We start from the raw sequence: 20,245 nt of genomic DNA on the forward strand, positions 1-20,245 counted from the left end.
AATCCAAATTCCCCATTCGGGCCTGTTCGTCACAATGGCCCTCCACACAGCCTGATCTGCCCGGACTCTAATCGTCTTCCCTCCCCCCTTGTTAACTTGAGACCGGGAGGATCATGGTTCCCCATGGAGACTCAACGTGCGCAGCTCAAAAGCTCCCCCATGACACTCTGTTCCTACCTCCCACGGGGCCTCTCGGGTTTGTCGCGGGATCAGCAGGGACACATGGAACAGGTAAGACGGAGGGCCGCGTAACGACGGAAGACAGAAAAAGGACGAGCTCGCACTCATACGCCCCTCCCAAAAACAGTTTGCTTCCCCCCCAAACGACCCCCAACCTCATCCCACCCCTCCCCTTCAAGATTGCGAAAGGGCAAGGAAGACGAAGAGGAAAAGACGAACACGGTTCGTTCTCTCGAAAAGGGTTCGATGGATGCTAGATTTAGATTGCGCCAGTAGCATGGCGGGTAGATGTCGTTTGGGGGGAGTTTGCGAGCTGTCACATTTCCAATCCGATTTGGGGTTCCCGTTGCATTTAGCCGGTTATTTTTATTTTATCGTTTATTTTATTTTATTCATTATTCGCCAATAATAGCCGCTCCAATGCAATTCTTCGTTTCCCTGCTCTCTCCGTCTCGTTAGGTGGAATCAGGATCGAATACGTAATGGATCACGGACCTCACTGACAACGAGGACGGGCGTTTCTTCCTACCTCGGATGGCATGTGTGTCGTTCCCATATCGGGATTGTCGTGCATAGTCGAGATCATCAATTTTATGCTTGGCCTGCCATTGGCACGCTTCTGGCTGCTCTGCAATCTGTAAGATGCGTTGGTTCAACTTCTCCATATGAGGTATCGCCTTGTTTACTGAAAGCACGCGCCTGGTCGAGTCAATCATCTATCATCTCGAGAATTATACATGTAACAATGAAGTCACACTAATGCAGAAAAATCGCCTTCATGTATTGGATAGCTAATTGAGCATTTGCAGTGTTACTCTTCGACACTCTCCAACAAGGCGCCTCCTTAATCTACATTATCAACCCAAGACATCTCATTTGACACGTCTCACTCAATCCTTCTTTACCGCAGAACCTCCAATCCTCTTGTACTTCCTCGAGTCATTCTTTCTCATAGTCGTCTTATCTCTGTTTCCTTTACCACCCTCCCAGAATCCCTTGCCTCTCCTACCAATCACGCTACGACCGCAGAAGCGACACGCTTCGACGGCGTAGTTTTGCTCACGGCTGCAGAAACCACAGATCATCCTATTTGCCCACTCGTTGATGTGATCCTCAGCCTGGTCGTGGCATTTATCGCACTTGTGCACACGATTGCAGCATGAGAAACGGAACCAGCGGTAGGACTTACGGTAGTGGGAGCAAGTACCCCTATCTGGGAGTTGTTCGCCTGCATGTAGTCCGAGCTTCTCTTGCTTCCGGCGAAGGCCGGCTGAAGAAGGCGGGGGAAGCGAGCCAGGAGAGATGAATAGGAACTTGACTTCGGGAATCTTAAAGGTGAATTTGCTGTGACAGTCTCGGCAGACATTGGTCGTGGTCTCGCCTCTTACAGAAACAAGCCCTTGGCTTGGCGTTGAGCACTTGGCGCACGTAGGCACAAACGTGCTCGGCAGCATGTCTGCCACCTTGCCCCCTGAGAGATCAATGAATCCAGCCCTTGCAGAATTCTCATGAACAAGCTGTTGGTTGAATTTGGCAGCGAGAGGTGTCGCGCATTTCTTGCAACTTGATGTCTTTTCGACGCCAGGCTTGAGCCCAGTCATGTCATTTAGCGTCTTGCATCTCTCGCACTTGACACTCAGACTCAGGATTGATATCTGTAAAATCTCGACGCTGTGAAGTTCAATGTTTGGAAACGAGATCATGGTGCCGTGTTCAACCGCCTCAGCAGACGATGGAACTGCCGCGACATCGTCGTCATTTCCCAATACTGCCCCACCGTCTTCATCCGAGTCTTCGTAACTATCTTCCTCTGATTCGTCTTCTTCGTGGCCAACGCTCCATTCAGGAGGCCGAGCAATGACCTGAATATGGCCCTTTCCTTTGTCAAGAGGCTGTGATGAGCTAGTAGAAACATCTCCGTTGTTTTGTGACTGCGACTGCTGCTGCTGTATCGCCGCCGCTGCCGCCGCTGCCTCCGCTGCCTGTTCCTTCTCAGCCTTTAATGCCAGTTCATGCGCCTGCTTTGCAAGATTATGGAGGTTCTGAGCCAGATAATTGACATGGCTCATTAGTGTCATGTTCTTCTGCTCCAGAACCTTTTCTGCAAAGAGGTCTTCAATGGGCTCTGCATCATCAGCGTTCGCTTCATTTAGCTGTACGCGCAGCTGCTGTAGCGGATACAAGAGCGGAATGATTAGGTGAATGCTGTTGACCGAGTGCAAACCAGAAGGGAGCTCGCCACGACGTTTTGGCTCGAGTGGCAGCGTGAAAATGACACCATCACCAGAACGACGGAACTGAGGCATCCTTCCCATTCTCGCCTCAAGTTGTCGAATCTCCTGAGCGCGCCTTGCTTTTGCCTCGGCAATCTGTTCTCTGGTGTATGATGGTTCTGGGATATATCGTCTTGGAGGAGGGCTGGGAGCAACCTGTGCTTCCACTATAGGAGACTCGATAGCAGCCGACTGTTTCTGTTCCGCTGCTTGGTCGATATGTCTCGTGTCTTTGAACGATACTAGTTTAATCGTTTCAACCTTCTGCTCCGACAAGAATCGTTCCAGATTCCTGTCCAAAGCATAGACCAGTGCCAGGAGAGTTGAACCCTTCTTCTCCTCGGCGAGCTTATCCCAGCCCCTCTCAACATTGATGCTGAACCCCTTAGGGATATCCTTATTCCTGACTAACAGCACCGGCCTTTCTTCCGGGTAGTCCTCAGGAACGCGGACATCGCAATCCAGGTAGGGTAGCTCAAAGGGAAAATCTGGATCCGAAGGCTTAAGCTTGAATACCAGCGATGTCTCTCCCGCCGCAGTCGTAGACTCTTTGGGTGAGAATCTCCTCTTGAGCTGTTCGATGTGATAGCCGCGAGGGTCCTGAACCTGAGCTTCTGGCACGGGCTTGGACACGACCCGGGCATCGGGGGTGTCTGTTACGGCTTGCCTCCTGTCCAGAGGCGATCCGTCTGGTTGTGTCTTGAGTGCAATCATGATTGAAGACGTCGAATTAAGAGAATCCAATACAGCTGAGCTGATAATTGTTGGACAAGTGTCACGGAGGTGACGGATATTGTACACACAAAGGAAAGCCGCAACGCCAAAATCAGGAACAGTAAAACAAAACGAACTCCTGCTATGTGATTCCAGACAAGTGAAAAAAAGAGCAAGACCCGTAAGATCTTTATTTAACTTGACATCAACACTTGAGGAGGCAAAGAGGCGATATTCAATCTCGAAAGCTCAGGTGGGGCTGAGCATCCGTTGCAGATGTTGGTGGGGTTTCGATGACTGCCTCTTTACGGACTCCGTACTATGAGTCACTAGCATCCAGTTGGTCAGCCAACATTAAGTGGTAGTATTCTAACAGCAATCTACTACTAAAAGCTGTCAAGTTTGTTAGAGCGAAACTTGTACGGCATTTCCAGAGATCCTAGACTTGGATCCCTTCATTTTGAGGCTTTGCGCTGAATTATAGGAGATAAATTTTAACATTGTCATTTCTGTAGTCATTTAATACCTAGTGAGTCACTGTAGAACTAACCGTTTGAAGCAACTATCCCCTACAGGTTAGCTGTTTCACGCAGCATCGTGCTTTTGTCTTTGATCCTGCCATTGATGTTTTCTGTGAGACGGACATTTGCCAACGCTCTGCTCGTTTAATATTGCGCGTTCATATTGGAGCGCTACTCCGCACTGCCGGTAGGAGAGAGTAGAGTGTCAATCGTCGATCTGTGGCTAGGTATGGGCCGAATAGAGATGCGTCTCAAATTGCATCGATTACAAATAAGCTACAATCACACAACGTACCATTCGAGCACGTTGGGCAGTTTAATTGGCAGTAAAGAGAGCCTGTGATTTGAATGACTTGCCTTGGTTTTGGTTGGCTGATCCCACGGCTGTACAGCCATGCACCCATCACACGATGGTTGTTCTTTGTTCGTATCGGCAATAGACATGCATGCGTCCAGTTCAGGCTCTTCACTTCTTGCAAAAGCGTCGTGTTTACGTGCCGATCTACGTGTTACGGAATATCCTGATGTACAATCAAGACACAGAATACAAGGATCAGAGCCTAACAACGGGAATTTTACAAACGCAGGGAGCAATTCGCGGGCGTATTGGAGCTGGTATAGCTGTGGCTGCGAGACATCTCAACAGTGGCTCGGCAAAAAGGAAATAAATTAGACGAAAAATTTTTCCTTGTTATCCGCCCTCTGCTCGTTTATCCGGGGAAAGAAGACAATGATCCTATTTGCCTGATGATGACCTTGTCAGTCAACAGAATGGCTACTCGTGAAGCTGTCTGGCGGATGGACATGCAGCACCACATGCATGTGTACTTATTCGGTAGCTGTTTGAACACCTGGGTGGCTGAATCGAGAAGGGAAAAAGGAGGCACCTCGGGACGAGATCGAATCAAGAAAATAGAATAAAATAAAAATGAATAAAATAAAATGAAGAAATAAGTAAATGCAGCACGAGTTAGACAATGCGGAGACGTTTACTTGGTCGGTATTTTTTCGTGGCAATAGCATCACAACACCCTGCATCACGTTTACCTTTACATGAATGCACGTACATGCGTAGCAGCAGTCTGGCACATACAGTCACGCCCGGCAGTGTGATCCGGGGAGAAGCATGAGACAGCAGCACGCATGAGAGACATGGAGAGACACGCAACGGCAGACAGCCAGCCAGACAATGTAGGGAGAGGAGAGACCATGTCGAGCTGCCGCCTGCTTGCTCACCGTGATCAGACAGGCACACACGCCCCCCATCTGTAGGTTCGGGGATGACCTGAGGGTACCCGCGAGACAAAGGCATTGGTGCTCTTTCTACCTACTCAGAGCTCCGTGTAATCCGCACACGATGTGTACATGCAGCTTCAGCATTCCAATGTTGTAACTAATGTGAGGAGCTCAACAAACATGAGCCCCCCATTCGCATGCCCCACGGAGGAAAAAAAAAAAGAACATCACACATAAGGCGCACATGGGGCAATGCAATGGATGCGAAAGAGTGCTTGAAGAGCATAAACAAGTCAAAAAAAAGGACGGAGAAAAAGAGAATAGAGCCAAAAAAGGAGGGGGGCAGCAGATGCCTGGTGCCGGAGTAATTTGCAGCTGGACGAATGGCTTGGTCGTGGAGGTCTGCCAGCTCAGCAATTGTCAGGCAGATGACCTTGGAGGCGGGATGGCGGCTGCATCAGCGCCTGGGGGGGCGGTGAGAAGACTCTAAGCAGGAGGCCAAACCACTTTGAAGGGTTGCAGGGCAGGATTCGGGAAGTGTTGGCCTCATCATGCCGTAAGAGGAATCCCTGAGCTGAGGCCTGTGGTTTCATTTTTCATGCTGAGAGGAGATGCTGCCCTCCCGAACTGGGAGCAGAGAAGCACATCTTGGGAGAAACAGCTGGTGGGGTCTGACACCACCCGCATGCAGCACAATATAAGAATAGATGCATCTTGCTATTGGCCTCTGTGAATAAAATGAAAAATAAAAATAAAATAAAATATATTATTATTATTATTATTTGCCTTCATTCCTATTTTCGTTTCGTTTTTATTTTCTCTCCGCTACCCTTGTCGGCATTGTTTTTCCACCCCCCAGCCCGCCGTTTGGGTATCGACAAGAAAGCAGCCTCGCAGCTCAACAGACCTGGAGCTCCATCTCTTTTCCTACAATTTGGAATGGATATGTGGGAATTGCTTTGACAAGCTGGGCACCGTTTCTCTTGTACTCAAGCTCCCGTATACCTACGCATCCAGAGTACTTTTTCATCTTCAGCTTACATGTACATGTGTCCTACTTTCTAGTCTATAGAGCACTTTTACCGTAATACATACCTACAACCACCACGACTTACTCTCATTTCGTTCCGTTACTTGACTCACACCTCACTCAACTCGTCTCATTTAAATCCTTCAAGCCTCCAAATTCCCCGGCTTGCGTTTCCGTTGCATCTGTAGTGGCTGTCTCCCTGCCCAAGATATATTAAATAGGGTGTATAAGCTTGTGTGTATACAAACAACAAAGCCCTTCTGCTTAGCTGTAGGAATCCCCGAAAAAAAGCCCCTCGTATATCACAAGCCCCCTGTCCATCGTGTTTTCTTTTTTGCCTTTTTTCTCTTTTCCCTTTGGCTAAGCCATCGCCATGGGACTTGAGAGCGTGCGCAATAACGCCGCGGTCAGGCAGACTTTCTGAGCCCCCTTTCTTCCCCCGCAACGTTCTTTGTCTGCTAGCCATGCTTTGGGCGTCAAAAACGGCCATGGCTGAATCACACGAGAAGCCCCATCTGACGGCCGCTCGTTCGACTTTCTCGCCAATGCAAGACGGAGCATGTGTTCCTGGCCGCCTGAAGGGCCGCATGCTAATGTACGTGTATGTGCGTACAGCTGTCTGTACATGCATCAAGCTTTTCTTTCCCATCACAGACACTTGACACACACTGACGCATGCACGGACACAACGCACAGAGACATGCCCTCCGCAAGCACAAAGTCCACGTCCCCCGTCCAAGCATTCATTATTCACACATCACACATCACGCACCACGCGCATTATCTGCATGCGCTCCGTACGCCCATCACCGGCAGTGTGTAATAGCTAACCTGTACGAGGCTGCGGGCTGGGCCATCCAGGTCGCGATGGTACCTGTACCAAGACACCTTGTGCAAGCTTGTCGTGTTACTTTGTACTCACTCGGAGCAGGCTGCTCTCACACACACTCATACAAGACAAGACACGCATCAATAGTATTCACAGACTCAGACACGGATGCTAGAGTCTTGGCACTTGTGCAAATTAATTGCATCTGCAGAATAAGTTGATCCCCCATCTCAGGTGGCAAACTATGTTATCAGCATGAGCCTTGGATGCTATCACCATCTGCTCGGATGCTTGTCAATCCCGGTTATCACACCGAATCCTCCGTCATCCAATCTATCGTGCTCTCAAGTGAATGGGCGAAAGAGTTTAGGTAGGGTGTGTAGAGAGCTGCCCAAGCATTGAAAAGTCGTGTTACAATGATCATGCCGCTGCTCATTTCTTTGCTCTGAACACGGGCGCCAGCCTTCGTCTTCCGACTGGCTGAGCCCTTTCAATGTTTTGGCGCCTCCTCGTCGTAAACGGTCAAGACTCGAAGCTGGGAAGATTGCCGTTGTAATCCCATTCGATGAAATCTGCTGAGCCACTTACTTCACGGATCCCGGCTGCCGTCACACCGGTCACTTTGTTCGTCACATTACACAGCAGCCTCTGTGGTTTCATTCGAGTTTCGTTGTACAATGTAGACGGGCGCCTCCATCTCGATTTGGTGCCACTGCACTTTTTATCAGAAGGGAGGGCCTTGGCGTTTTCGAATCAAGTTTTTTCCCCGTTGCCTTATCTTGCAACACCATACGTTCTGTTATGAACCATGCATGTTGTGTGCTATTGCTCTTCCGAGACGTCATGCTTTGCTCAACTCGACCTTACCGACTCTTGTCTCACATTGGTCACCGCATTTCCTTTTTTGTAATGAGAGAATCCGTTTTGTAAAACATGACCTGCGTCTTCCCTTCTCCGTCCAGGGATCACTCGCTCACCGGCTGTATCAGCCGCAGCTGAAAAAAAAAAGGAATTATACGTCGCCAGACCTCTAGCAGTAGAGACTCGTCACAGTTTTACTAGGATCTATGCCTGCCTTCAGACCGCAACTTTCTTTTCTAAATTTAGGTAGGAAAGCCACTTAGTTTAAAAAAATGGCTTGAACGACATGTAATACTGTTTTGGGGCGTGAGCAGTTGATGTGCTACGTGGGGATGAAAAAGCTGTATGTCATGACCTTGAGCGGGCCTCTGTTTTATGGAGCGTAATATTGGGCTTCAGTGGATTTGAGAATTGAGTTGGGTGTTAAGAATTAATTAATTAATTTAAAGATGAATATTTTAGTCTCGAAAATATACTGCACGGTGCTTGGGCTTTGAAGGAGATAACGGAACAAAACGGCTCTCCTCAAGCTCCTCTTCCAAGATGCCTTGTCCTCCCAGCTCTTTTTATTTCGACTTGGGCTTCGTTTTCGAGATATGGTCTCTAAAATTATTGGAAATAGACTTCATAGATATCAGTTTGAATGGGGATATCGGGGTGCAACTTTTGCATAGTTGTGTGAGCGTGGCTAGCCCCTGCTTCATTGTAGGGAAAGCAAGACAAAGAAGAGCCGAGCTGAGTGAGCAAGTAATAGGACACTTGCGTGATGTATAACATGATAAAAAACAAGAATATGTTGTCGAATTCCGGGAGCAATGCTTGATTCCTAGCAGCAGCGTTGACCCTGCGAGCAACATTATTGATCACCGCCGCTATATTTCTTATCTGGGCGCCCCTTCGTACTTCATGCCTCCGGTCCATGTTGGTTACTCGTGATTTGAGTTCAAATTTTCTGGTAACTTCTGAAAGGCTCCCTTATTAGAATAGTGTTACTTTGAAATGACATACTCCGTGTAGTTGGACGTTCCAGGTCAATTTTGAGGTGTTGTTGAGTGTGGTAATGAGTGCGACCTGTGACACATCGTTTGAAAAGATCACTATGGAGTCTTATAACTTGGCAAATTATTCTACCGGGTTGCTATAAGCACCTCTAGTAATATCCATGAACCTTATCGTATATATGAATAGCAAGATAGTTGTTGATGTTGAAGCTTCTGAGGTGGGCGTTTAGATTGGCTTTCCAACAGTGGCATCTTATGTTTTGTGGCTTCTGCTGTTGGTACAGATCATGCCTTCTAGCAGGCGACTCTAATCAATTGATCCAAGTGCTGTACATAGTCTTTCGCCGAACCATCACTCGCAGCTTATTGAGCTGCAAATAACGTTATGAGTCAAAACCTCTATCCCTCAAACAGACTTCAAAGGCTTTAATAGCATGTTGGCAAAGCGCAGGCAAAATGTCTTCATAAACTTTGTAGATTGATTTAGATTATCAACTCGCAGCGACGAGCAAAATGGTTTCTATTTGACCAACCAGGCTTTTTGTATGACCCCTTATCTATGTTCAGACTCAAGCTCCCTTAAAAATCATTCTCATCAGAGCCAGACACAATGACATTGTTAACCTTGAGAACCATGCGACACAGCTGTGTTGCCAGCTGCAGTTGCTGCTTCTTGCTAATCAGCGGGTCAATGACAAAGGCCGCCTTCATATCGTTGTCGCCACGCCCCATGCAGTCAACACCGAGCTTTCCTCTGTTGTCAGGTCCTGCCTTGACCTGCTGGCTCTTCACCTCCGCCAAGGTTGAGATGGAGTTGAGACCACTGTTCTCAGCCAGAGCCATGGGGACGGCGTCCAGGGCTTCGGCAAAGGCACGCATGGCGTACTGCTCCAAGCCAGGGGTCTTGCCGGCGGCATCCTCAACCGCCAGAGAGCAAGCAATCTCGGCAGCACCACCTCCGTAGACAACTCGGTTGTCTCTTACGAGGTTTCGTACGACGCAGAGCGCATCGTGTAGTGACCGCTTGGCCTCGTCAATGATCTAGACACCCCATGTTAGCTAAAAGAGAACCTAATAGGCATCAAAACAACTAGTCATACCATCTTGTTGCTTCCTCGCACGAACACGGTCACGGCTCTGGTGTTGGCGCACTCCTCAATGACCAGCATCTTCTCTCTTGTTGTTCCAAACGACATTTCTCTGACAATGCCGGCCGAACCCAGCTTCTCCGCCTTCAGATCCTCAAAGCGAGGCACTATCCTGCCGTTCGTCGCAATAGCAATCAATTCAATCTCGGGGCCACCGACCCATCGAACAGCGGGAAGCTGGTTCTGGAGCAACAGGTGGTTTGCCTCGTCATCAAAACCCCACTGGCAGATGGCCAAGTTTGCACCGGTGTCCTTGATCTGCTGAATCATCTCAATAAACTTCTCCTTCTCGTAGTTTTGCAGCTTCTTGAACTCTTCTACGCTTGTGATGTCGAGGTGGTGCTTGGTCTTGGGCTTGGGAGGCTCGAAAGCGCATGTCAGGATGGCAATCTTGGCATCCTTGACCTCTGAGGGCATCTGGGGATGAGAGAAATCCTTGTCGATGATTACGCCCTTGACAAGAATGGTGTCCTCAAGAGCGCCACCAACCTTGCCGTCGACCTTGATCAGATCGAAATCCACGTCTTTCCGCTCGAGGTCAGCCACGGACAGAACGGCGTCAACGGCAATGTTGGCAAACTGGTCATGAGCCTTGGAGACAATCTTGCTTCCCAAACTTGTCCGCGCCACCTTGAGCAGGTTAGAAGTCTCCTCCTTTGTAAACTCGATGGTATCTGAAATCTTGTCCAACTCGGCGACAGCAATGTCGCAGGCTTGGTCGTAGCCGTCGGCGATGCGGATAGGGTGAATGCCCTTGTCGATGAGGTCGGCGGCCTGCTCAAGGAGGGCGCCCGCCAGGACGACCACACCGGTAGTGCCGTCACCAATCTCCTCGTCTTGTGATTTCGAAAGCTCCACCAGCAGCTTGGCAACGTGGTTGCTGACTTCCATCTGCTGGAGAATGGTAGCTCCATCGTTCGTGACCGTGATGTCGCCGTCTGGAGAGATTAGGATCTTGTCGAGACCGCGAGGACCCAGTGACGTCTTGACGAGGTTGGCAACTGTTCGGGCGGCGAGGATGTGTGACTTGACGGCTTCGTTGCCAAACTGGCGCTTCTTCTTCCCCTGACTAGACCGCCGTTAGATGATGTTGAGGTGCACACACGACGTCCCGGAACTTACTCTCTGACGACAATGAAGGGCCGACCTTGCTCATCCTTCATCACCGCCGCTGCGCGTTGGGTATTAGCTGTGGTCTCGAGGTCATCGTCGGGCCAGCATCGATTTACCGTTGGAAACATCTAGATCTAAATTGCGTGTCTGTTAGTTTCCACGCCTCACCCCTGACAAATCGTTGGACTCGATCTTGACATACTCAGCGAATTCATTTTGGCTGGGGGAAACTTGTGATCAAATTTACACAAGACAACAGGAATCAATCAATCTCGGCACCAAATGAATAAACCCCCGTGATTTGGCGACAGAGTATAGCTTCAAGCTTCCACGATCGTGCCCGAATTTTTCGACCGTTTGGGGGGAAGTTGCCTACAACTCCCACTACACAGGGTGCGGGACACGGACTAAGAAAAGTCCGCCACCGGTCACCCCGCCAAAGTATCGAGCTCCTGGAAATGCCCCTCCATGACTTAATCAAGGAGGCACGAGCATGCTTTAGTACTGATGCCCCTCCGACGAATAAACTTGGAGCTAGACAACCTTTGGAACTCTTTTCTACCAACTTGATATTTAGCCATTCTATTTCCTGTTGTTTTGATTCTTGATTCTTCTTTTTAGTTACAACTTTAGGTCTTGCTACTAGCATTCGCAACAGCTCCGTCGCATCGCAAGGCGCACTGCAACCCAGGAGGCGACGTCTGCCTAAGTCCATGAGTCAACCCCGAACATTCGTCACATGAAGTGCAACTAGTGCCGGGAAATCGCAGGCATTCCTCACCCTCACCCTCACCTTCTTCCACTCCCTCTCCCTGCAAACTCGCCACGAATACTCACCCTCTCTCTACGACCAATCTCCAAGAACACCCGACAAAACAAATCTGTGGGTAGAATCGCAATGGCGCCCCCAACGTATGACGACGACGATTTCGTCGACCAGTACGACGACCTTGGAGAGGAGGAAGACGAACTGAGCCCCGAAGACAAGATTGCCATGCAAAATGGCACAGCAGAAGTGCGCAAGGCTCTTGGGGTGGAAGCAGGCAAAGTCACAGTCGCGCAGATACAGGAGGCACTATGGCATTACTACTACGACATCGATAAATCTGTCGCCTATTTGACAAAGACCTTCATTGCGCCAGCTCCAAAACCAGCGCCAAAGAAGGCACCTGAAGGTAAGCCCGGCGCGTTCTCTTTACCTGCCAACCAAGCCTTGTTTTTGCGAACCTTTGGAGAAGACGATGAATCACTCGGGCACAATGCATACACCACCACCATTTGCGACATCCATCGTCTCGCGTGCGCGTTTCCCATTATAGAGAAGCCTCAGATATCACCGACTTTTTTCGACGATATGCCATGGTTAGACATACCGAGGGACCGAGAAACCGTGTTTATTGAGCCGCTACGCCCTCGGGGTGGGCTTCTGGGAGGTAGCGGTGCTGCTCCTAAGGTGTCTAAGCTTCAAGCCCTGGCTGCGCTGCGGAAGAAAAAGAATGAGGAGAAGAAAGCTCAAGAAAAAGCCGTCCCGCTAGAAAGCGAAGTGACAAAGCTTTCCATTTCTGATACAAACAAAGAAAACATTGGTCCGATCTCAAAGCTCAAAGACCAAAGCTCGCAACACGACTCGGCCGTGGCCTCTACTTTACCAGCGCAGGAGAGAGCGACAACATCAGACAACACAGGCAACTCTCTAGGGGAAGACACCAGCTTGCCAACTATCACTGAATACAAACCTGATGTCGATATCAAGTCTGAAGAAGCAAAGCCGGTAATAGGCCACAGTCATGCTCCTTCTGCATTTGCACGGACGCTTTTCGGGTCGGTTTCAGAGGCAGACGAAACGCGCAGGCGGGATGTTTTCGCAATGCCCTATACCCAATCACCTTCCTTTCTAGCAAACGCTTTCTCCGAACCCAGCCCCGACGATATTGTGCTCGCGGCCCGGGCCAAAGGTTCGAATTTTGCTAAGGCGAAATGATGGGCTAATTCTAATTTTTGATCCAGCGGGAAAGAAAGCTCCGGCGGCGGCAGCGAAAGCCCCCAAGAAGTCCCAGAAGAGTGAAGAGGCATCTAAAGAAGCCGGGCTTGCGAGCAGCGTCTCAAGTCTCAAAGTCAGCGACGCCCCACCTCCCAAGAGTAAAGGCCTCGATGTTCTCAAAGAGTTTGAGCAGAGCGCTAGCAAGAAGAATGCGAGCTTTGTAGTAGTTGGTAAGTTCCCTCATATCTATATTCTAGAAGTTGTTTAAAAACAATGTTGCTGAGGCCAAGTCGCACAAGGTCACGTCGATGCCGGCAAGAGTACATTAATGGGCCGACTTCTTCTGGAGCTTAAGCTTGTGGAAGAGCGTACGGTGGATAAGTACCGCCGGCAGGCTGAGAAAACTGGAAAACAGTCTTTTGCCCTGGCTTGGGTCATGGACCAGAGAAGCGAGGAAAGAGACCGAGGAGTGACAATAGACATCGCCACAAACCATTTCGAAACCGAATCAACCAAGTTTACGATTCTAGATGCGCCGGGGCATCGAGACTTTGTACCCAATATGATTGCTGGCGCTAGTCAGGCAGATTTTGCCATTCTGGTTATCGACGCTAATACCGGAGCTTACGAAAAGGGCTTGAAAGGACAAACGCGAGAGCATGTTTTGCTTCTACGAAGTTTAGGCGTGCAACGCCTGATTGTTGCCGTGAACAAGCTCGACATGGTTGGGTGGTCTCAGGACAGGTTTCAAGAAATCTCAGAGGAAGTCTCCGGCTTCCTGACAGGTCTGGGATTCCAGGAAAAGTCTGTAACGTTCATCCCTATTTCGGGTTTGAATGGAGATAATATTGTCAAGAGAACAGAGGATGCTGCTGGGGCTTGGTACAAGGGCCCTACTTTAATAGAGGGTCTAGAAGCCTCAGGACCGTCTACTGTGCGATCTTTGAAGAAACCTTTTCGAATGGCCATTTCAGAGATTTTCCGCTCGCAGCAAGGAACTACAACACTTGCTGGTCGCATCGATTCAGGTACGATTCAGGTTGGAGATGCTCTGTTGGTGCAGCCTAGCGGGGAATCAGCGTACATCAAGTCCATCATGCTCGATACCGAGGCCAAGGATTGGGCAGTAGCCGGCCAAAACGTCAGCGTTGCGTTGACAAACATTGATCCTATTCACATCAAGATTGGTGACATAATTTGCCACACGACAGACCCTATCGCCATTGGTGACACGTTTACCATGAAGGCCATGGCATTTGAACATCTGATGCCCATGCCAGTGGATCTCCACCGTGGCAGACTTCACGCAGCAGGCCAGATTCAATCAATAGCGGCTCTGCTTGACAAGGCCACCGGCGAAGTCATCAAAAAGAAGCCAAAGGTGGTACAGCCCGGAGGAGTTGCTCGTGTCTTGATCAAGCTGGAGGCAAAGGTTCCTCTGGAGCCCGGACAGCGGGTTGTCATCAGAAGCGGGGGCGAGACCATAGCCGCCGGCTTATTAGAGTAAAAGCATCATACAGCAGTTTTGGGTCTACATGGAATACGAGTATAATGATAGACTGGGGATATTGGAATAGCAAAACAAACCAAATGAACATTGATAGACAAAGAATGTATATCAAAGACAAGTGTTGAATTGGGTACGCAATTTAGCGACGGTGGTCCTCTCGGCGGCTGACCAGTTTCACAAGGCCGAATGCGGCAAGTGGTTTAGAAGCGCGATACCCGGCGCCTATTCCCTGCTTTGTTGGTATCGAATAGTAATACAAAGGCCATTGCCGTGGATGCCCCGCCGAGAACGGATTGCTCGCCACTGTCTTGGTAGTTGCTCGTAGTTACGTGCCGACTATTTTTACCAGGTAATCGTGATATTGAGTGGAGGAGTGTCACAACATCATGCTGATACTGTATACGAGTAGACTTCAGCCTCGCCGTGGCAAAACTACGTGGCAATGCCACTACGATGGATGGGATTCCAACGGGCTCTGTCGAGTTCTAAGCCGGTATCCACCCGGCTGCCGCCGGTTACTCCAAGTGTGAATAGGTGTTCCACGGAGCACAGAATAGGGCGGGCGGCTGTTACTCGGAGAGATGAGATGATACTCGTACATGTAAGCATAGCAACAACGTGGCCAGAACGGCTTGTCAGAACAGCTTCCTTTTCCGTTGCCGCATTGTGCCTAATAAGCCAAGCCGCCGGGTCTCCATCAATTCACGGCCGAAGTCATCTGAGTCACGTTCGGAATGGCATCGAATTTCTTCCGTCAGCGCGGCGTAGTGCGACAAAGGGCGAGAGGCCACATTTGCCTTGTGAGGGGCAAAATGGGGAAATAGGCTGGCGTTGGCCGTTCACAGAAGCTCCGAGTTAGGTAGGTCGGTTGTTTGGCCGGGCCTCTGGGCGCTGTCAACGGTACATTGCACACGGCAGAGTACATGACATTGGATGCAAACTCTATTGAGTGTTGACACTGTGAATGGCAACCAAAGGTCTGGTGTAGAATACAGTATGAATCATGACAGATCGCCCTGTCGCTTTGGCTCCGAAAATAAGACCCCTGTCACGTGGGGCTGAATGCTCCGGGGGCCCTGTTTGGCTCGCACAGGGACCCGTGCCTTGAACCTACCTGAAATCTGGCCTTTTTGAGCCTTCTGGACACCTCAACTTTTTCTGGGGCAATTCATAAAGTGGCTGATTGTCACCTCTCGTCTTCAACCCATTTTTTTCTTCTTCTCTTCAGCAAAGATACCCCCTCATCTGGTTCACAAACCGGCCCTGAGGACAAATAGAGCTCGCTCGCTGCGTTAGATCGCTGCGCATTTTCTTTTTTTCTTTTCCTCTTCACAGCTGCCGTATACTTTACGCGGGGCATCTAGAGATCCTCTTTCACACATATTCTTCACAATGGCTCGTTCACGGAGCTCCCTGGCCTTGGGCCTGGGTCTGCTCTGCTGGATCACTCTTCTCTTCGCCCCTCTTGCATTTGTCGGAAAGGCCAATGCCAGCGATGAAGCGGACAACTACGGAACTGTTATCGGAATTGTAAGTCGACAACCCCACCATGGGTATTTGGTGGCCGCTTGTTAACACGTTTTCTCTCCTAGGATCTTGGTACTACCTACAGCTGTGTCGGTGTGATGCAGAAGGGCAAGGTTGAGATTCTCGTCAACGACCAGGGTAACCGAATTACTCCTTCCTACGTGGCCTTTACCGATGAGGAGCGACTGGTTGGCGACTCTGCCAAGAACCAGGCCGCCGCCAACCCCACCAACACCGTCTTCGATGTCAAGTCAGTTTGAGCCCTTTTACCAAGTGTAACCATCCATTTAGACGAGCAAGTTGCTAACCATTGCGCAGGCGATTGATTGGTCGCAAGTTCAACGAGAAGGAGATCCAGGCCGACATCAAGCACTTCCCCTACAAGGTCATTGACCGTGATGGAAAGCCCATTGTCCAGGTTCAGGTCAACGGCCAGAAGAAGCAGTTCACTCCTGAGGAGGTTTCTGCCATGATTCTCGGAAAGATGAAGGAGGTCGCCGAGTCCTATTTGGGCAAGAAGGTCACCCACGCCGTCGTTACCGTCCCTGCCTACTTCAACGTAAGTTTCCCTTTTGGTGTCTGAAAAGTAGGAGAGAACAAAGGAACGAGTTTGCTAACAATTTGATAGGACAACCAACGTCAAGCCACCAAGGACGCCGGTATCATTGCCGGTTTGAACGTCCTCCGAATCGTCAACGAGCCCACTGCCGCCGCTATTGCCTACGGTCTGGATAAGACTGATGGTGAGCGCCAGATCATTGTCTACGATCTTGGTGGTGGTACTTTTGATGTTTCTCTCCTGTCCATCGACAACGGTGTCTTCGAGGTTTTGGCTACCGCCGGTGACACCCACCTTGGTGGTGAGGACTTTGACCAGAGAATCATCAACTACCTGGCCAAGGCCTACAACAAGAAGAACAGCGTCGACATCACCAAGGATCTCAAGGCCATGGGCAAGTTGAAGCGTGAGGCCGAAAAGGCTAAGCGAACTCTCTCTTCCCAGATGAGCACCCGTATTGAGATTGAGGCTTTCTTCGAGGGCAACGACTTCTCCGAGACTCTTACCCGAGCCAAGTTTGAGGAGCTCAACATGGATCTCTTCAAGAAGACCCTCAAGCCTGTTGAGCAGGTTCTCAAGGACGCCAACGTCAAGAAGAGCGAGGTCGACGACATCGTTCTGGTCGGTGGTTCCACTCGTATCCCCAAGGTTCAGTCTCTGATTGAGGAGTACTTTGGTGGCAAGAAGGCCTCCAAGGGTATCAACCCCGATGAGGCTGTTGCTTTCGGTGCTGCCGTCCAGGCTGGTGTTCTCTCCGGAGAGGAAGGTACTGAGGAGATTGTCCTCATGGACGTCAACCCCCTGACCCTCGGTATCGAGACCACCGGCGGAGTCATGACCAAGCTCATTCCCCGCAACACTCCCATCCCTACCCGCAAGAGCCAGATCTTCTCGACTGCTGCTGATAACCAGCCCGTCGTCTTGATTCAGGTCTTCGAGGGTGAGCGTTCCATGACCAAGGACAACAACATCCTGGGCAAGTTCGAGCTTACCGGCATCCCCCCCGCTCCCCGTGGTGTTCCCCAGATCGAGGTTTCCTTCGAGCTTGATGCCAACGGTATCCTCAAGGTCTCCGCCCACGACAAGGGCACCGGCAAGCAGGAGTCTATCACCATCACCAACGACAAGGGCCGTCTTACCCAGGAGGAGATTGACCGCATGGTTGCCGAGGCCGAGAAGTTCGCCGAGGAGGACAAGGCTACCCGTGAGCGCATTGAGGCCCGTAACGGTCTTGAGAACTACGCTTTCAGCCTGAAGAACCAGGTCAACGATGAGGAGGGTCTTGGTGGCAAGATTGACGAGGAGGACAAGGAGACTGTAAGTTGAACCTAGCACAACCATTACTCTTATATGATTACCAGCTGCTAACATATAACTAGATCCTTGACGCTGTTAAGGAGGCTACCGAGTGGCTCGAGGAGAACGGCGCCGACGCCACCACCGAGGACTTTGAGGAGCAGAAGGAGAAGCTGTCCAACGTCGCCTATCCCATCACCTCCAAGATGTACCAGGGTGCTGGTGGCTCTGAGGATGACGGTGACTTCCATGACGAACTGTAAAAAAATTGCATAGATGTTTATCTTTTAGAGGAACCAAAAGAAGTTCCCTGGTGTTATCGTCGGTTATGACGCGGATATGTTTTTAGTCTATCAAAAAAAATATGAATGCAGCTTTGCAAATGTAAAGTGGAAGCATATATTGAACCTTGATCTAGTGGACCACATCTGTGATGGCTTGTCAAGATTAATTACGTGTAGTGTCTTGCATTCTTCATATCTCTAATCCCCTTGGTCGAGAGCTGGAATGTCTGTACCTACGGGCATTGAGATGATCACTGTGAACTTGTATAGGCACACAGTTACTGACCGATGGAAATATACTGCTATTAAAAGCTATTCCGAAAGAGCTATATGTTCTAGAACACTTCGTATTCTCAGACATGTCAGATCCTAATCGTTGCAACCAATCACGTTACAAAGGGTATAGGAATGTTATTTTCGGAATCCTACTGTCAAGATTCCCTTGCATCTGTCTTGAAGTACTTTAGCCTGGTGATGCATATACATACAACGTTGTAGAGCTTGGATGTATAAATAGAGCAATGGCTTCTCTTGCAATTTAGCCAAATCAAGTATCCCAGGAAATTCTTCACTTTTACGAATAAAGCCTATCAAGCGCTGATACTTACAAGCCATCAACATCTTTCCAAAATGGAGCTTTCCAAGCTTGCTATGGCCGTGTCCTTTCTCGCTGGAGCAGTGCTAGCCACCCCAGTAGGTCTTCCAGCAGGTCCTCCAGTGATCATTAGAGTATTCCCTTCGGTCCGTGTCTGCAAAGATGTGAAGTTTGGCCTCCCTTGTAATACTGTGCTATCTAATTACAATGAATGTGGTAAGTTTCTCTCATGCACACGGAGCCACTACCGTAAATCACCAAACAATAATATAGTTGGCTAATCTATCTCAAAGTCAACGTTCCGGATGGCTACAATGACAAGATATCCTCCCTACAGCCAAATAAAGAGGCCGGAAACTGCCGCTTCTTTCAGTAAGTTATAGTTCATGGGTTCCCCTTACATTATCCCACAGTATATAGCAATTACTAATAGATATAGACATATCAACTGTAATGGCCCATCATTTGACTCTCTATATCCTGGATTTGACGACCTTACCACTCAACTTCCTGGATTCAATGATCAGATTAGTTCTTGGCAATGCTATGGTCGGCTGCCTGCTCTTAGTGGCCCTATTCCTACATAATAAACCCAAGTGGGCATCAAACTATGTGCCACCCGCTGCACTCAGTCAAATAGCTTAGCTATAGTCAACCGTTGACCAGGAATTGATTACACGATGAAATACCTTTGTAGTTCCCATCGTGATAAATTTACTCACTGAAATCTATCGATTCACATAATTCTTGGAAGTATAGATCGTTCTGTTGAATTATACCTATGCCAACGATATAACTGATCCGTCACGCATAAAGCAGCTACAGCCCACTATAGACTATGTATTCTGGAACAACATTTACCACTCAGCTTCGCCTATTAAATACTTGGGTAAGGACTCGCCCAGTTGAAGAATTTGGTGGGGTGCTCGAGGGCCGATACTACTGGTTCCATTTTGGCTATGGTTAGACATCGTAGACGCGCTGGCAGTAGAAGAGGTACTGGTCAATTTAGGAATGTCGGCGAGATTTGCACTGTTGCACTCAAGAAGCGGCAAAGTATCCAATGAAGCGAGAAATGTTTGTTCAAAATCTCGCTTCAAGACCCGTAATGTGGAGACGTTGCAATGGGCATGGATGGACAAGGATATACTTGAGGTTGGCAAACCTGTTCGAGATAATGGTGGTGGAACAGCAAAAGGACATCAAAGATATCCTGTTTCAGCGTCTGCATCTGCTCTTATATATGACGAATATATACGAAAGGGAAGAGTCTCGATGTAATTCGATCTGCGACGCCGACATCACGGTATGCGCCGGAGTCGGCCTTCCCGTTCCAAGCGCTGATGAATACACCGCTCGACTTGAGAATCGGATCTTCTGGAGTGGCAATGGCAAGCCAACTCTGTAAACTGTCGACCGGAAGAGTACTGTGGAGAAACTTGTGGCTAGACTGCGAAGCTGGTTGAAGCTGATCATAGAGGAGATAGCCTGTAGTTCTGGCTTAATGAGACACCGAGGTCTAGCTTCACAAAGCCAGTCCTTGAGCTGTATGAGATCCTGGCAGTATCTCAAAACGCAGCGTCTGGA

The 20,245-nt window shown here is 49.4% G+C and overlaps 5 protein-coding genes across 5 annotated transcripts; 3 read left to right on the forward strand and 2 right to left on the reverse strand.

The window, feature by feature from the left end:
• Nucleotides 1-1,070: 1,070 nt before the first annotated feature.
• Nucleotides 1,071-3,167, reverse strand: T069G_06932 (CHY zinc finger domain-containing protein; the record flags this gene model as incomplete). The annotated part of the gene is made up of 1 exon (XM_056174142.1): nucleotides 1,071-3,167. The coding sequence occupies one exon, from the start codon at nucleotides 3,165-3,167 to the stop codon at nucleotides 1,071-1,073; it is 2,097 nt and encodes a 698-aa protein (XP_056027721.1).
• A 6,057-nt stretch (nucleotides 3,168-9,224) lies between these two features.
• Nucleotides 9,225-11,121, reverse strand: T069G_06933 (TCP-1/cpn60 chaperonin family domain-containing protein; the record flags this gene model as incomplete). Its single annotated transcript, XM_056174143.1, has 5 exons — nucleotides 9,225-9,686; nucleotides 9,746-10,862; nucleotides 10,916-10,964; nucleotides 11,023-11,040; nucleotides 11,109-11,121. 5 exons carry the CDS (start codon nucleotides 11,119-11,121, stop codon nucleotides 9,225-9,227), a joined length of 1,659 nt encoding a protein of 552 aa, XP_056027722.1.
• A 683-nt stretch (nucleotides 11,122-11,804) lies between these two features.
• On the forward strand, nucleotides 11,805-14,394 carry T069G_06934 (elongation factor tu GTP binding domain-containing protein; the record flags this gene model as incomplete). The annotated part of the gene is made up of 5 exons (XM_056174144.1): nucleotides 11,805-12,081; nucleotides 12,145-12,492; nucleotides 12,559-12,861; nucleotides 12,941-13,117; nucleotides 13,187-14,394. The coding sequence occupies 5 exons, from the start codon at nucleotides 11,805-11,807 to the stop codon at nucleotides 14,392-14,394; spliced, it is 2,313 nt and encodes a 770-aa protein (XP_056027723.1).
• A 1,395-nt stretch (nucleotides 14,395-15,789) lies between these two features.
• On the forward strand, nucleotides 15,790-18,042 carry T069G_06935 (hsp70 protein domain-containing protein; the record flags this gene model as incomplete). The annotated part of the gene is made up of 5 exons (XM_056174145.1): nucleotides 15,790-15,927; nucleotides 15,990-16,174; nucleotides 16,243-16,483; nucleotides 16,553-17,800; nucleotides 17,863-18,042. The coding sequence occupies 5 exons, from the start codon at nucleotides 15,790-15,792 to the stop codon at nucleotides 18,040-18,042; spliced, it is 1,992 nt and encodes a 663-aa protein (XP_056027724.1).
• Nucleotides 18,043-18,693: 651 nt separating this feature from the next.
• On the forward strand, nucleotides 18,694-19,245 carry T069G_06936 (uncharacterized protein; the record flags this gene model as incomplete). The annotated part of the gene is made up of 3 exons (XM_056174146.1): nucleotides 18,694-18,874; nucleotides 18,952-19,030; nucleotides 19,098-19,245. The coding sequence occupies 3 exons, from the start codon at nucleotides 18,694-18,696 to the stop codon at nucleotides 19,243-19,245; spliced, it is 408 nt and encodes a 135-aa protein (XP_056027725.1).
• Between the last annotated feature and the right edge of the window lie 1,000 nt (nucleotides 19,246-20,245).

The sequence above is a fragment of the Trichoderma breve genome, chromosome 4, assembly GCF_028502605.1.
Source record: "Trichoderma breve strain T069 chromosome 4, whole genome shotgun sequence".
Lineage (NCBI taxonomy): Eukaryota > Fungi > Ascomycota > Sordariomycetes > Hypocreales > Hypocreaceae > Trichoderma > Trichoderma breve.